An 18288-nucleotide genomic window follows, 5' to 3' on the forward strand; every position below is an offset into this window, starting at 1 on the left:
CCCTTCCCCCTTTTCTGGAATTTTCCGACTCCCCGGGATTAAGGTGGTGTTAAACAGCGGATTACAAAACCGTGGTAAATACATAAACACCCTAATTGGTTTCAAATATCCCAGATCCTTACAAAGCCCACGCAGAAGAGAGGGGAGGGATATTTTGTACACAGAGAGAGAGTGGTTTAGAGGGCAGAAAGAAAGAAAACATGAAAGAATTCATAATTACTTCAAAGACACCTGATTATGTTACTGTCTTTTAGAAAAAGGTGGAATCTTGCTCACATTCTTGTACACATTTCTGTTGCGGTGGGTTTTCTGTTCTGCTGTGGTTTTCTACGTGTGGTGTTTGGGGGTTTGAACAGAAATGCATGGGATGTGGTGGCATATGTGCCTGTCTCAGCTAAAATGACAGTGTGTCGTCTTGTCTCCTCCGCTCTCTCTCTTGCTCCTCCTTCTCTCTGTGTGTCTACAGGCATGTCTTTGTGTGTGTCTGTCTGTCCGTCTGTCTATAGCCTTACCTGTCTGTGTGCTGTCCTGTCCTGTCTGTCTGTCACACTGCTGGCTGCAACACTACCATTTATCAGTCTGGGCTGCACAGGAATATCCGATCTACACACCATCCGATAGCCCTAATCCCATATGTCTACGAACAGCTATAACACACAGATGGTTTGGAGATCAGTGGATCTGTGCAGGTGCTGCTCAGACTCAAGCCTTGTTGTGAACACTTGGTGAAGCTGATTGATTAATTGACTTGACTGACTGTTGTTGCCCCGTTGATGCACCTCACATGCGACTGGCTGGTTGTTCGGTACGATGGCTGCCATCTTGGATTCATGACTCCACCCACACGGACCGGTCCCCACTCCTCATTCAATCAGAGAGTGTGTTGTATGTCAGTCACTGCATTGTTTTTCTTTTCTCCCCGTCCCCTCTGCCCCTGTCTGGCCAATGGGATGTCAGCGTGCGGAGGAGGGTATGATGATTGACACCACACTACTGGTGCACTTCTTTGGGAAGAAGGGGAAGGCGGAGCTGACTTTTGACGACTTCTACAGGTATCGTCATGCCGATTAAGTGATTTGTCCTTATAGAGCCCTATAAAATGACAGTCTGTGGAACATAGTTAATCTACTCTGTCGCTTGTTTCAGTTTTACTGCTCTCTCATACTCAGATATAGTATTCAGTTACTCTCACACACGTACTGCACTACCATAGACACATACTGCACTACCATAGACACATACTGCACTACCATAGACACATACTGCGATACCATAGACACATACTGCACTACCATAGACACATACTGCACTACCATAGACACATACTGCACTACCATAGACACGTACTGCACTACCATAGACACATACTGCACTACCATAGACACATACTGCACTACCATAGACACATACTGCACTACCATAGACACATACTGCACTACCATAGACACATACTGCACTACCATAGACACATACTGCACTACCATAGACACGTACTGCACTACCATAGACACGTACTGCACTACCATAGACACATACTGCACTACCATAGACACATACTGCACTACCATAGACACATACTGCACTACCATAGACACATACTGCACTACCATAGACACATACTGCACTACCATAGACACATACTGCACTACCATAGACACATACTGCACTACCATAGACACATACTGCACTACCATAGACACATACTGCACTACTATAGACACATACTGCACTACTATAGACACATACTGCACTACCATAGACACATACTGCACTACCATAGACAAATACTGCACTACTATAGACACATACTGCACTACTATAGACACATACTGCACTACCATAGACACATACTGCACTACCATAGACACATACTGCACTACTATAGACACATACTGCACTACCATAGACACATACTGCACTACCATAGACACATACTGCACTACCATAGACACATACTGCACTACCATAGACACATACTGCACTACCATAGACACATACTGCACTACCATAGACACATACTGCACTACCATAGACACATACTGCACTACCATAGACACATACTGCACTACCATAGACACATACTGCACTACCATAGACACATACTGCACTACCATAGACACATACTGCACTACCATAGACACATACTGCACTACCATAGACACATACTGCACTACCATAGACACATACTGCACTACCATAGACACATACTGCACTACCATAGACACATACTGCACTACCATAGACACATACTGCACTACCATAGACACATACTGCACTACCATAGACATGTACCTTCTCTCTGTCTCTTGGTCCTCTCTCTCTACCCCAGGTTCATGGATAACCTCCAGACAGAGGTTTTGGAGATAGAGTTCCTGACCTACTCTAAAGGCATGACCACCATCAGTGAGGAGGACTTTGCCCGCATCCTGCTGCGTTACACCAACGTAGAGAACATCAGCAGTTACCTGGACAACGTCCGCCAGAGCATCCCTGACGAGAAGGTAGAGGAACACACACACACATGAGAAGGTAGAGGAACACACACACACATGAGAAGGTAGAGGAACACACACACACATGATAAGGTAGAGGAACACACACACACATGATAAGGTAGAGGAACACACACACATGAGAAGGTAGAGGAACACACACACATGAGAAGGTAGAGGAACACACACACACATGATAAGGTAGAGGAACACACACACATGAGAAGGTAGAGGAACACACACACACATGAGAAGGTAGAGGAACACACACACATGAGAAGGTAGAGGAACACACACATGAGAAGGTAGAGGAACACACACACACACACATGAGAAGGTAGAGGAACACACACACACATGAGAAGGTAGAGGAACACACACACATGAGAAGGTAGATGAACACACACACATGAGAAGGTAGAGGAACACACACACATGAGAAGGTAGAGGAACACACACACACATGAGAAGGTAGAGGAACACACACACATGAGAAGGTAGAGGAACACACACACACATGAGAAGGTAGAGGAACACACACACATGAGAAGGTAGAGGAACACACACACATGAGAAGGTAGAGGAACACACACACACATGAGAAGGTAGAGGAACACACACACATGAGAAGGTAGAGGAACACACACACACATGAGAAGGTAGAGGTACACACACATGAGAAGGTAGAGGAACACACACACACATGAGAAGGTAGAGGAACACACACACATGAGAAGGTAGAGGAACACACACACACATGAGAAGGTAGAGGAACACACACACACATGAGAAGGTAGAGGAACACACACACATGAGAAGGTAGAGGAACACACACACACATGAGAAGGTAGAGGAACACACACACACATGAGAAGGTAGAGGAACACACACAGAAGGTAGAGGAACACACACACATGAGAAGGTAGAGGAACACATGAGAAGGTACACATGAGAAGGTAGAGGAACACACACACACACACACATGAGAAGGTAGAGAAGAACACACACATGAGAAGGTAGAGGAATAATCACATGAGAAGGTAGAGGAACACACACACATGAGAAGGTAGAGGAACACACACACATGAGAAGGTAGAGGAACACACACACATGAGAAGGTAGAGGAACACACACCATGAGAAGGTAGAGGAACACACACACACATGAGAAGGTAGAGGAACACACACACACATGAGAAGGTAGAGGAACACACACACATGAGAAGGTAGAGGAACACACACACACATGAGAAGGTAGAGGAACACACACACACATGAGAAGGTAGAGGAACACACACACATGAGAAGGTAGAGGAACACACACACACATGAGAAGGTAGAGGAACACACACACACATGAGAAGGTAGAGGAACACACACACATGAGAAGGTAGAGGAACACACACACACATGAGAAGGTAGAGGAACACACACACATGAGAAGGTAGAGGAATACACACACATGAGAAGGTAGAGGAACACACACACATGAGAAGGTAGAGGAACACACACACATGAGAAGGTAGAGGAACACACACACATGAGAAGGTAGAGGAACACACACACATGAGAAGGTAGAGGAACACACACATGAGAAGGTAGAGGAACATGAGAACACATGAGAAGGTAGACACACATGAGAACACACACACACACATGAGAAGGTAGAGGAATAATCACACATGAGAAGGTAGAGGAATAATCACACACATGAGAAGGTAGAGGAACACACACACATGAGAAAGTAGAGGAATAATCACACATGAGAAGGTAGAGGAATAATCACACACACACATGAGAAGGTAGAGGAACACACACACATGAGAAGGTAGAGGAACAACACACATGAGAAGGTAGAGGAACACACACACATGAGAAGGTAGAGGAACACACACACATGAGAAGGTAGAGGAACACACACACATGAGAAGGTAGAGGAACACACACACATGAGAAGGTAGAGGAACACACACACATGAGAAGGTAGAGGAACACACACACATGAGAAGGTAGAGGAACACACACACATGAGAAGGTAGAGGAACACACACACATGAGAAGGTAGAGGAACACACACACATGAGAAGGTAGAGGAACACACACACATGAGAAGGTAGAGGAACACACACACATGAGAAGGTAGAGGAACACACATGAGAAGGTAGAGGAACACACACACATGAGAAGGTAGAGGAACACACACACATGAGAAGGTAGAGGAACACACACACATGAGAAGGTAGAGGAACACACACACATGAGAAGGTAGAGGAACACACACACACATGAGAAGGTAGAGGAACACACACACATGAGAAGGTAGAGGAACACACACACATGAGAAGGTAGAGGAACACACACACATGAGAAGGTAGAGGAACACACACACACATGAGAAGGTAGAGGAACACACACACATGAGAACACACACACACATGAGAAGGTAGAGGAACACACACACATGAGAAGGAACACACACACAGAGAGGAACACACACACACATGAGAAGGTAGAGGAACACACACACATGAGAAGGTAGAGGAACACACACACATGAGAAGGTAGAGGAACACACACACATGAGAAGGTAGAGGAACACACACACATGAGAAGGTAGAGGAACACACACACATGAGAAGGTGAGAAGAGAAGGTAGAGGAACACACACACATGAGAAGGTAGAGGAACACACACACATGAGAAGGTAGAGGAACACACACACATGAGAAGGTAGAGGAACACACACACATGAGAAGGTAGAGGAACACACACACATGAGAAGGTAGAGGAACACACACACACAGAAGGTAGAGGAACACACACACACATGAGAAGGTAGAGGAACACACACACATGAGAAGGTAGAGGAACACACACACATGAGAAGGTAGAGGAACACACACACACATGAGAAGGTAGAGGAACACACACACACACACACATGAGAAGGTAGAGGAACACACACACACATGAGAAAGTAGAGGAACAATCACACATGAGAAGGTAGAGGAATACACACACATGAGAAGGTAGAGGAACACACACACACAGAAAGTAGAGGAATAATCACACATGAGAAGGTAGAGGAACAATCACACATGAGAAGGTAGAGGAACACACACACATGAGAAGGTAGAGGAACACACACACATGAGAAGGTAGAGGAATAATCACACATGAGAAGGTAGAGGAACACACACACATGAGAAGGTAGAGGAACACACACACATGAGAAGGTAGAGGAACACACACACATGAGAAGGTAGAGGAACACACACACATGAGAAAGTTGAGGAATAATCACACACGAGAAGGTAGAGGAACACACACACATGAGAAGGTAGAGGAACACACACACATGAGAAGGTAGAGGAACACACACACATGAGAAGGTAGAGGAACACACACACACATGAGAAGGTAGAGGAACACACACACACATGAGAAGGTAGAGGAACACACACACACATGAGAAGGTAGAGGAACACACACACACATGAGAAGGTAGAGGAACACACATGAGAAGGTAGAGGAACACACACACATGAGAAGGTAGAGGAACACACACACACATGAGAAGGTAGAGGAACACACACACACATGAGAAGGTAGAGGAACACACACACATGAGAAGGTAGAGGAACACACACACATGAGAAGGTAGAGGAACACACACACATGAGAAGGTAGAGGAACACACACACATGAGAAGAGGAACACACACACATGTAGAGGAACACACACACACACACACATGAGAAGGTAGAGGAACACACACACATGAGAAGGTAGAGGTACACACACATGAGAAGGTAGAGGAATACACACACACATGAGAAGGTAGAGGAACACACACACATGAGAAGGTAGAGGAACACACAGACACATGAGAAGGTAGAGGAACACACACACACATGATAAGGTAGAGGAAAACACACACACATGAGAAGGTAGAGGAACACACACACACATGAGAAAGTAGAGGAATAATCACACATGAGAAGGTAGAGGAATAATCACACACGAGAAGGTAGAAGAACACACACACATGAGAAAGTAGAGGAATAATCACACATGAGAAGGTAGAGGAATAATCACACATGAGAAGGTAGAGGAACACACACACATGAGAAGGTAGAGGAACACACACATGAGAAGGTAGAGGAACACACACACATGAGAAGGTAGAGGAACACACACACATGAGAAGGTAGAGGAACACACACACATGAGAAGGTAGAGGAACACACACACATGAGAAGGTAGAGGAACACACACACATGAGAAGGTAGAGGAACACACACACATGAGAAGGTAGAGGAACACACACACATGAGAAGGTAGAGGAACACACACACATGAGAAGGTAGAGGAACACACACACATGAGAAGGTAGAGGATCACACACACATGAGAAGGTAGAGGAACACACACACATGAGAAGGTAGAGGATCACACACACATGAGAAGTTAGAGGAATAATCACACATGAGAAGGTAGAGGAACACACACATGAGAAGGTAGACTACATCTCGAACCTTGAACCATAGCATGACACGACTGTGGTCAAGCACTCTATCCTCTACTTTCCCCTCTCTCCCTCTCCCCCTCTCTCTCCCTCTCTCTCCTTCTCTTCCTCCTTCTCTCCCTCTCTCTCTCCTCTCTCCCTCTCTCTCCTCTCTCCCTCTTCTACTTCAACATTTCACAAAGTGTCTCTGAGTAGGAATGTTGAACTACGATCAGTATAGCCTTTTAGCTCATAATGAATGAGGTTATAGGGCCAGGTGGGGTCCTGATCCTAGATCAGAACTTCTACTCTGAGATTATTTGAGGAAACAGGCCCTGTACTGGTCTGTCTCTCTCTTTCTTCCACAACCCACACTTTCTGTTCACCTCCCTTTACTCTCTCACCCATTTTACCTCCTCAATGTCTCTCCCATCACCCCACTCCCCCTCTCAGCCCTTCCTGCCCCACCTGACCCCCAGACCCCTATTCCCCCCTCCTACCCTCTATATTTGTGTTCCCACCTTGTCATGGTTCTCCGGGCACTGTGTCTTCTTCTCTCTACACCTGAACGCACCACTGGCCCATCAGTTAGATCAACTAGAGATAGTGAATCCGTTACATCTGACACTTACACCTGACAGCCAGTTGTAAGGACCAGTGTAATGTGACGGGCCAACACCTGAAGGCCAGTTGTAAGGACCAGTGTAATGTGACGGGCCAACACCTGAAGGCCAGTTGTAAGGACCAGTGTAATGTGACGGGCCAACACCTGAAGGCTAGCCCCAGTGTAAGGACCAGTGTAACCCCCAATCTGACGGGCCAACACCTGAAGGCCAGTTGTAAGGACCAGTGTAATCTGACGGGCCAACACCTGAAGGCCAGTTGTAAGTTCCCAACACCTGAAGGCCAGTTGTAAGTGTAATCTGTGACGGGCCAACACCTGAAGGCCAGTTGTAAGGACCAGTGTAATGTGCCCAACACCTGAAGGCTAGTTGTAAGGACCAGTGTAATGTGACGGGCCAACACCTGAAGGCCAGTTGTGTAATGGACCAGAAGGCTAGTTGTAAGGACCAGTGTAATGTGACGGGCCAACACCTGAAGGCCAGTTGTAAGGACCAGTGTAATGTGACGGGCCAACACCTGAAGGCCAGTTGTAAGGACCAGTGTAATGTGACGGGCCAACACCTGAAGGCCAGTTGTAAGGACCAGTGTAATGTGACGGGCCAACACCTGAAGGCCAGTTGTAAGGACCAGTGTAATGTGACGGGCCAACACCTGAAGGCCAGTTGTAATGTAATGTGACGGGCCAACACCTGAAGGCCAGTTGTAAGGACCAGTGTAATCTGACGGGCCAACACCTGAAGGCCAGTTGTAAGGACCAGTGTAATGTGACGGGCCAACACCTGAAGGCTAGTTGTAAGGACCAGTGTAATGTGACGGGCCAACACCTGAAGGCCAGTTGTAAGGACCAGTGTAATCTGACGGGCCAACACCTGAAGGCCAGTTGTAAGGACCAGTGTAATCTGACGGGCCAACACCTGAAGGCCAGTTGTAAGGACCAGTGTAATGTGACGGGCCAACACCTGAAGGCCAGTTGTAAGGACCAGTGTAATCTGACGGGCCAACACCTGAAGGCTAGTTGTAAGGACCAGTGTAATGTCACGGGCCAACACCTGAAGGCCAGTTGTAAGGACCAGTGTAATGTGACGGGCCAACACCTGAAGGCCAGTTGTAAGGACCAGTGTAATGTGACGGGCCAACACCTGAAGGCCAGTTGTAAGGACCAGTGTAATGTGACGGGCCAGCTCTGACTCACTCACTGACTGACTGACTGGCTCTCTATGGCACTGACCCCATTGCCCTACTCCTATGTGTGATAACTGTTGATTGATCGACCAGCCAGTGTGTTATGCTCTGTGTCGTATACAAAGTCCTTGAGTTATCTGGCTCTCGCTAGCTAACGCTTTGTTGTGTTCATGTAGAGTTGGAGTTGGATCCAGTGTAAAGTGACGTTTTTAAGTAAAGTTGTGTATACCGGCAAATTCTGCTCCTACATTTTTTTTTCTGATCGATTGTTATTATATTATGCAACACTTTCCGTCCCTTAATGGCAAATCAATGTGTGTAATGTACAGTAGAGCCTTGATCTGCATGAACAGCACGTTGTGAATCTATCGGTTTGGATACGCATCAACACACCCCACAGCCAAGACGGATTTTCTGCCTACACTGCACTTTGCTTCGAAAACTTCCCAAGTTATTTAACCGTAGGCTGCATGAAGATGGAAAATGAAGTTCTGCAGTGTTTTGTCCTCGTGTTCATGCAACATTCTTCTTGTGTTTTATCTGTCCGCGCTCTGGAAGAGACAACAGGTTTGTCCCTGTTCCCTAATGATGAGACAAATCATCCTCTTAGCACGTCCTGTCTGCTCTGCCTCACTGTTGCCTTGAGTCATTTTGAACGGACCCCTGGTTCTTCACCCACGCCCGATCAAATCAAATCAAATGGTATTTAAGCAGGTGTAGACCTTACCGTGAAATGCTTACTTACCAACAATACCGTTTTGAGAAAATAGATTTAAGAACATTTTGACTAAATAATGAATCAACTAAAGCAACAACAAAAAAGAGCACACTAAAAATGATAATAAAATGAGGCCATATACAGGAGGTACCGGTACAGAGTCAATGTGCCGGGGTACAGGTTAGTCCAGGTCATTTGTACATGTCGGTAGGGTTAAAGTGACTATGCATAGATGATTAACAGCGAGTAGCAGCAGTGTAGAAACAAAGTCCGGTGTGTATTTGATTAATTGTTCAGCAGTCTTATGGCTTAGAGGTAGAAGCTGATACATACCTAAACACAATGACAAAAGATTTACAAGTCAGCTCAGTCAATTAGCCCACTCAATATGAGTTTCTCATACTGTTGGTGGGCCGTACAGTTTTAACTGAAGCAATTAGTGGACCTGCATCTTATAGGTCTACTTCCAATGCAGGTGTTGCCCTGAATACGCCTCGTTAGGTAACCCACTCAGTTCAACAAGTCCACTGTCAGCCAGGCATTCTGCCGTACTCATCCATTCATCAGAAGTCTCAGTAAGAAACGTAGACGCCCGTTGCTTTGCGGTGTCGTACATGTAGACAGCCATTAGTTAGTGGTGGTCGTTCCATTGAACTAGCAGGCTGGAGCCCAAGGTTCCACAGGAGGTGAAGGCATGCTCCAGTGACCACCAATAGTCTTTTCTAGATTACTCTATGGCCCAGTCTGTCTGTAGGTATCACTGGGGTGGCTGGCTCCTGTCTGTTTGTATGGAGGCTATCGGGTTCACAGGGCATCAAAGGAGGACTAGGCAGGTAAGGGCCACTCGCCCGGAATGGATTTGTTGACCGCGCAGACAGATACACACTGGCACACACACTCTGTTTGTCTAAGGCATTTTCCACATCGTTACATATCTCCCACTTTAAGTTCCAACAGGTCCTAGTTAGTCAGACGATTAAACACTTCCCTGTCTGTCCACACATACTGTGCTGATTTAGAGAGCATTGTTCGCTACTGGTCTGTGTTTGCTAGCCTCAGCAGCAGGCTAACTGTATTAGCTAACTGGTTTTGTGAAGATTACTTGTGGAGGTTGAACCTTAGCAGCAGGCTAACTGTGTTAGCAAACTGGTTTTGTGAAGGAGATTACTTGTGGAGGTTGAACATTAGCAGCAGGCTACCTGTGTTAGCAAACTGATTTTGTGAAGGAGATTACTTGTGGAGGCTGAACATTAGCAGCAGGCTACCTGTGTTAGCAAACTGGTTTTGTGAAGGAGATTACTTGGGGAGGTTGAAACTTAGCAGCAGGCTACCTGTGTTAGCAAACTGGTTTTGTGAAGGAGATACTTGTGGAGGTTTAACCTTAGCAGCAGGCTACCTGTGTTAGCAAACTGGTTTTGTGAAGGAGATTACTTGGGGAGGTTGAACCTTAGCAGCAGGCTACCTGTGTTAGCAAACTGGTTTTGTAAAGGAGATTACATGTGGAGGTTGAACATTAGCAGCAGGCTACCTGTGTTAGCTAACTGGTTTTGTGAAGGAGATTACTTGTGGAGGTTGAACATTAGCAGCAGGCTACCTGTGTTAGCAAACTGATTTTGTAAAGGAGATTACATGTGGAGGTTGAACATTAGCAGCAGGCTACCTGTGTTAGCAAACTGGTTTTGTAAAGGAGATACTTGTGGAGGTTGAACCTTAGCAGCAGGCTAACTGTGTTAGCAAACTGGTTTTGTAAAGGAGATTACTTGGGGAGGTTGAACCTTAGCAGCAGGCTAACTGTGTTAGCAAACTGGTTTTGTGAAGGAAATTACTTGCGGAGGTTTAACCTCAGCCAAGGGTGTTTAAAATGAGGAAACTTGGTGAAAAGGAAGAAGGACGTTCCACAGGTCGGGCTTGTAGAGAACCCCCACCAGGATGTTTCCATAGCAGAATTTTGTATGTGAAATAGACTGGTGTTGGTCACCACTTCAGAATGCCTCTCTGTGTTGTCATCACTAGGCCACGTTTACAGTCTCTCATCCCAGTGGAGACTGCTGAAGGGAGAACGGCTCTAAATAATGTCTGGAACGGAGCAAATGGAATGGCATCAAACACCTAGAAACCATGGAAACCATATGTTTGATACCATTCCACTGATTCTTCTCCAGTCATTACCACGAGTCTGTCCTCCCCAATTAAGGTGTGACCAGCCTCCTGCATCTCATACCTTTCTTTTATTCTTTGTTTTAGTGTGATGCAGCTCGGGCTGAAATGAGTGATACCTACAGACAGACTATTGGTGGTCACTAGAGAACGCCTTCACTTCTTGTGGAACCTTGGGCTCCAGCCATCAAAGCCAATACCTCTGCTAGATCAATGCAATGACCACCACTATCTACTATAGGTCTTCTTTAATTACCCCTTTTTCTCCCCAATTTCCTGGTATCCAATTGGTAGTTACAGTCTTGTCGCATCGCTGCAACTCCCGTACGGACCCGGGAGAGGCGAAGGTCGAGAGCCGTGCGTCCTCCGAAACACAACACAGCCGCACTGCTTCTTGACACAACGCCCACTTAACCCGGAAGCCAGCCACACCAATGTGTCGGGGAAACACTGTACACTTGGCGACCTGGTCAGCGTGCACTGCGCCTGGCCCGCCACAGGAGTCGCTAGTGCGCGATGGGACAAGAACATCCCTGCCGGGCCAAACCCTCCCCTAACCCGATGACGCTGGGCCAATTGCGTGCCGCCCCATGACTCTCCCGGTCGCGGCCGGATGCGACAGAGCCTGGACTCAAACCAGCCTTAGACCACTGCACCACTCGGGAGGCCCATAACTAATATATGTCTACATGTTCCACACTGCAAACCAGTGTGTGTCTACGTTTCTAATAATGAAGTTTGATTTTCAAGGATGAAATCCTAGAAACCCTTGCATTGTGAAACCTGTGAAACTCTATTTTTGCAGTGGCGCTGCACAGATGATCAGATCTCACAACGTCTGCAGTAGGAACCACTCAGGAACCACATTCATAGCTGATACACAAACATATTAAATGTGTAGCATGGTTGTGTCATTCCCAAGCCTAGTCCCTACAGTCAAAGGGGCCAAAGTTGCATGGGTCAAAGGTCATATGATCATACCATCGTCACCAATTTGACCATCATCACCAATGGGTTTGAGCTTGAAGCATCCCCCCTATTCCGAGAACTGCAAGAGCTGTCTGTCACTCCGTGTCCGTTACAGATTGCTCTGTGTGTCACACTTATATGGGATCCCCTGTCTTTTTACTTCACAGGGCATCACCTTCGACGAGTTCCGCTCCTTCTTCCAATTCCTCAACAACCTGGAGGACTTTGCCATCGCCATGCAGATGTACAACTTTGCCAGTCGCTCCATTGGCCAAGGTAAGCCTCCATTTTAGGATTTCATATCTGTGGAGATATTTCCCGTTCGCTCAATAGTCTCTTGTGAATATTGGCTGTAGGTTACTTTTCTCCTCTGTCTTGTTCTCTTTTTTGTATCCCCCTCTCTTCCTGTCTCTCCCATCTGTATCTTGTCTCTGTCTTCCTCTATTGCTTTCCCACCCCTTCTCCCTCTCTCTCCCCTCTATATATCCCCCACCGCGCTCTCTCTCTCTCTCTCAGATGAGTTTGGGCGGGCTGTGTACGTGGCCACAGGCCTGAAGCTGACACGTCACCTGGTCCACACCATCTTCAAGATCTTTGACGTGGACCACGACGACCAGCTGAGCTACAAGGAGTTCATCGGCATTATGAAGGACCGGCTGCACCGCGGAGGGAGGGTAAGGGGAAGGGAGAATTTGGGTGAGAGAGGGGGGGGGTGAAAGGAGGTAAGGTGGGAGGGAAAGGCGAGAGAAGAAAGGTGGATAGAGAGAGGGAGAGAGAGAGAAGGATGAAGAGAGAGGGGGGTGAAAGGAGGTAAGGTGGGAGGGAAAGGCGAGAGAAGAAAGATGGATAGAGAGAGGGAGAGAGAGAGAGGGGGGGGGTGGAGGTGAGGCATGAAGAGTGAGAGATAGGGAGAAAGTGAGAATTATCTAGTTCGGTTTTCCATCACTAGAAATTTGACATGCTCTCATTTTACATTATGTTACACTTGGACAATGTAATTTGATTCTAGCTTTTGACTGTTAACTTTAGTCGACAGCCATAAAAGTGGTGGCAGTTTTAAGATCTTTATCTAGAGCAAATCTAGTTACACAGTTATATGGAGGTCTGTAGTGTTGTAAATGACTACCTTCCCTGCACTTCCAAAGTATTTTACTGCCCCCTAGTGGTATGTGAAGTTAAACAGTTACAATTGTCATCACTGACAAGGGCCCAGAGTTTCCCCTAGTCAGATAAGGCATGTGGTCAGAGAAAACCCCAAGGCCCTACACATGACAGTTGCATAATCAGGAAATTCATACCTGAATTCATTCTAATACTACGCCAATCAATCGCCCTTGAACGAGTCCTACGTTGATGTCCTATGCATGGGGTCTTGAGTCTGAAATATTACTGTTCAATTTCTCTTGGCCTCATCGTCCTGGCTTCCCTTTTGACTAACAGCATCCCAATACCCCCTCCTTCTATCTCCTCTCTCTCTCGCTTTTCCCACCCTATCTGTTTCTTCCACTCTGCTGCTCACAAACCCCAGGGCTACAAAACCGCAGAGCGATTCACTTCCTTCAAGTCCTGTATGAAGAAGGAGCTAGCTGGCAGATAAGTATTACCCACAATCCACTCATCTCTTATCTCATCTATGACCTTTAAGCTCTGACCTAATCAAATCTGATTTTCATTTGATTTATAACCTCTGACATATTCTCAATGGACCTGCGAACCGCAGCTCTGTCTGTCTCGATGACCTATAACCTCTGACCTATTCCCTTTATACTTAAAAGATCTGGATAGATTGACACAATATCACTTTAAGACCAATCAAGTCCTTTCAGATCACCTACAGAAGCATATCAGGACTATGGTGCATCTGTGCAAGTATCCAATGATAATAACTTAAAATACCCTACAATCTCTTCCAGTATTGTTATAAGAAATATAGTCTGCACGATCCCCAGATCTGTTCGTGCTGCCTTGACAACTAACACCAAACAATGACCATAGGAGTTGGAAAGACAGCATAAAACAGATCTGGGACCAGGCTACAAGAAATAAGCACAGTCCTGTGTATTAGTCTATATCCTGCATCCCGGCTAAATTCCCTGTTTAATGGTACCATTGTCATTGTTTACCAGGTGAACAGGAAACAACATGCCTCCTTCCCCATCTGCCTGCGTGCCGAGGCCAGGAAACAGGTCCGCCAACTCTAGAGGAGGTTCCAGGCTAGGGTTTAAAGAAGGAGGAACAGGATGATGAGAAGAGGAAGTGGAGGACGAAGAAGTGGAGGAAGATGAGGAGAATAGGATGACGAAGGTGAGGATGAAGACAAGGAAAAGAGATGGAGGGGGACTGGAGGTGAATGATTCCATGAACAATCTGCAGGGGAACATTGTGGTTTTAAGTCTACGTTCTCAGTCACCATCCCCTCCACTAGCATGCAGAGAGGCTGCCATTTTGCAAGAGACATCTCATTGGTTTCAGTTCTCCAGTTTATTCAATCGTGGATCAATTCCACAATCCATATTCCTCCCATTGCAAGTAGGCCAGTGATGTATAGCCTACACTACTGCACCTAGTATTTAAGCAGTACTCTCCAAACATTTGAAAAGCACAAAAAAATTACAGTTTACAGAAAGTTGTAACTAATCTCTGATTACTCATAATATAGAACGATTTATGGTAAAAAAAAAAAAAAATGCTCGTATCACATTAAGGTTTGTAATATAATAATATATAATAATGGTCAAATAAAGACTGTGACTTACATTACAGTAAGAGCCTGCATGGTCAAGTGTAGTATCTGTATCAAATGCCTTTACCAGTGAGAGAAAGGTATGGGAGAAGGAAGAGAATCTTAATGTCTTAATCATGTATTTTTCTATTCATGTTTTTTTCCAGTTTACACAGGCCTAGTTGCATATATTCAGCAGCAAGTTTGGTCATCTGGCTAGATAATAAAGATCAATACATAGCCTACAAATGCAATGAATTCTACAATGAAGCAATAGTAGTATGTTTTTGAAATGTTTGCAATTGATGATCTTCCAAATGAGAGAAAGAGAGAGCAAGATCATGATATTCCTTTAAGACTCCTTATCTTCTGTCTATTGTGTGTGTTACGCTTGTAATGATTAGGCGGGGAAGAAGTCTAACTTTTTTTCATGTGTGCCTTGTTTTCTACATGTCTTCCCTGTCAAAACTAATTCCATTCCAGCAACAAATTTCGTTGAAAATATAACTTTTCGGAAAGCAAATTGCTGACCTGCCCTCCTACCAGTGTACTGTGCAACCTAGGTTTCCTTGATTCACTATGTAATTGACCAACATTTCATCTCAATTGGAAATTATTAGATTTATTTATTGAATTACTGAACAGCAATATTATGAGCAGACGTTTTGATTTTAAGTTTTGACCAGTTAGCATGATAGTGATTTAATTATGTTCAACGATTCAAGGTGTATATCTGTATTTAGTTTGAATATTAAATAACTTAAATGGTTCGACTTAACTGGTTTATAGTTACTCTGCGTATTTGCATTACATTAGACGCTATAGAACATATAAACACATTTCTCGACCATTCCCTCAACTAAGCGGTGAAGTGTGTGGTTGGTGTGAAAATAAATTGACAGAATGCAAGTGAAAAGTGTGATGAAAGCACGAATAAAGACTTTTGAATGAAACAGAGGCTGTTTAGCATAATTGCATACTGTGTATTTGTTTTTTCAGCCAACTACATAGAATGGACATGCGCACGCGGGCTTTACATTTTTTCACCGCAAAAGTTGTATTGTCAGCTGACATGCACCTGCGACATGAACGATATCACTTTATTTAGCAGCGCTGGGTAGCTACATTTTCAATCATCAATTTGTATGTTTGTTTTTTTCTTCAAAAAAAGACTGCAGTTGGTTTATTTTTATTTCATCAACTGAGCACTGCGAAGGCTAGCTATGAGCTGCTGGCACCTGAATTGGGGAGGACTGGCTTGTGGTAATAATTGAGCGGAGTAAGTGGACTAAAACACGGTTCCCATGGGTTTGCTGTCATTCAATTCGTCGTTCTATACATTATTATGAGCGTCCTTAGCAGTCTCCTGTGGCTGCTGGTAAGATGTAGCTGTTAGTTGGCTAGCTAACGCAAATTCCTAGCCTCTCACTGTCAGATAACGTTACTGAGTAAAGTTTTGCCAGGTTGACACATTAAAACGTATTTCTATAATTACGGCCGTGACACCAGCTTGTGTAGCCAGCTACGTTTAATAATGCTTTAATGAATGCGTTTTTACTTATTTTATCATATCTTTATAATAACGTTATTGTGCCGTTATTTCGCAAAGCAGATCAATTTGTAGCGTAGCGCGCCTTTCTTTTGAAAAGTGGAACGAGAAATGCGTTCTTATGATTCCGTCAGGACACTTCTCCCCAACGCACCAGTACGCTCATCAATCTATTCCACCATGTAAATATAACGTCTTCGAAACTTATCGTGCAGATTTCACTGTGTTTACATACACATACACGTTTAATGCACATTTTTCAATATGGTAATGTTTTAAATTTACAAAGAACAAGTACATCATTATATAAAGTTGACCTCCAGCTCAGCTCTGCCGCCACAGTCAACAGTGCTTGTTACCAGCAAGGTATTGTGGGTACTGACATTCACAGAATATTAATCCATTTTTAGATATAATTATAGTAATTGGCGCACATTCTATTAAGAATATTGTGTGTCCATGAACGGGTGTATATTTACCTCTGTAAATCTCGCAGACAATGACCATTTAGATGAAACCGTTAGTGGAAATGCTTGTCCCGACATAGACTTCCCTTGCTCGCCCAGAGATACGTTAAGACTATACTTTCAGGGATCATTTCTATAGTTCTTGACTTGAGAAATGTGTTTCTAAAGTGTTTGATCTCGCAACCCACGATGATGAGATGCGATATTCCCTTCTGAGCGCGAAGCGGGCTTTGAGTAATGATTCAGTTCATCCGCTCTCTGCCATTGATGACCGTTCTTTGCTTCCTTGTGGAGCATTGAGGGAGGGAATATGATCAGAGTGGTTAGCTCTTCATATTGTTAATATAAACTTCTTTGGTACATGTATTGTTGTTCAGGTTATTAAATGGTTTGTCACCGTAACACAGAGTAGTTAGGTTAGATTTAGTTGGTGTAAATCAATCAAGAATACTGATCATAACTGGTATTGTATAGACAATAGCAGGTGGTATAGTAACGTTTATGTGCCGGCTGTTATGGTATTTACTTTATCATTACACAACACAGTTGGTTTCAATACTGTTTAATGTTCCTGTTAGCCTTGCTATGACGTTGTATAGGAGATATGTGATTTTAATCCACTCTACCTTTTCAATTACATTTGATTTCTAAAAAGGGTTTTCTTGTATTTTCTCTATTGTAGGCCATTGACTTTTTCAGCCAATGCCAGTCCCATAAAAACTGCAATGAGTACCTTCTGGCACCTCCCTCATTTGCAAAGTTATATTGTGGAGCAACTTGAAAATGTGCATAAAACTCGACAATATTCCTTATGTGACCTATTGATGAAAAGTAGCCCGATAACCATGATTTCGGCCACATAGTACTATACAGTGTGCTCTTTGTACGTGGAAAACCGTTAG

General features: G+C 44.7%; 1 protein-coding gene and 1 non-coding gene across 2 annotated transcripts in view; both read left to right on the forward strand.

Annotated features, from left to right (window-relative positions):
* The window catches only part of micu3a (mitochondrial calcium uptake family, member 3a), a 51406-nt gene extending 35083 nt beyond the window's left edge, over positions 1–16323 (forward strand). The window contains exons 11-16 of the mRNA XM_046333091.1: positions 958–1052; positions 2330–2501; positions 12816–12924; positions 13165–13322; positions 14177–14241; positions 14772–16323. Of these exons, the coding sequence (XP_046189047.1) occupies positions 958–1052; positions 2330–2501; positions 12816–12924; positions 13165–13322; positions 14177–14241; positions 14772–14778 (606 nt within the window). The 3' untranslated portion in view covers positions 14779–16323. The remainder of the gene's footprint in view (positions 1–957; positions 1053–2329; positions 2502–12815; positions 12925–13164; positions 13323–14176; positions 14242–14771) is intronic.
* A 1171-nt stretch (positions 16324–17494) lies between these two features.
* On the forward strand, positions 17495–17710 carry LOC124017900. The gene has a single exon (XR_006835538.1). It is a non-coding gene; the product is annotated as a small nucleolar RNA U3 (small nucleolar RNA).
* The last annotated feature ends 578 nt before the right edge of the window (positions 17711–18288 follow it).

This window comes from Oncorhynchus gorbuscha, unplaced genomic scaffold (genome assembly GCF_021184085.1).
Source record: "Oncorhynchus gorbuscha isolate QuinsamMale2020 ecotype Even-year unplaced genomic scaffold, OgorEven_v1.0 Un_scaffold_346, whole genome shotgun sequence".
Taxonomy (NCBI): Eukaryota; Metazoa; Chordata; class Actinopteri; order Salmoniformes; family Salmonidae; genus Oncorhynchus; species Oncorhynchus gorbuscha.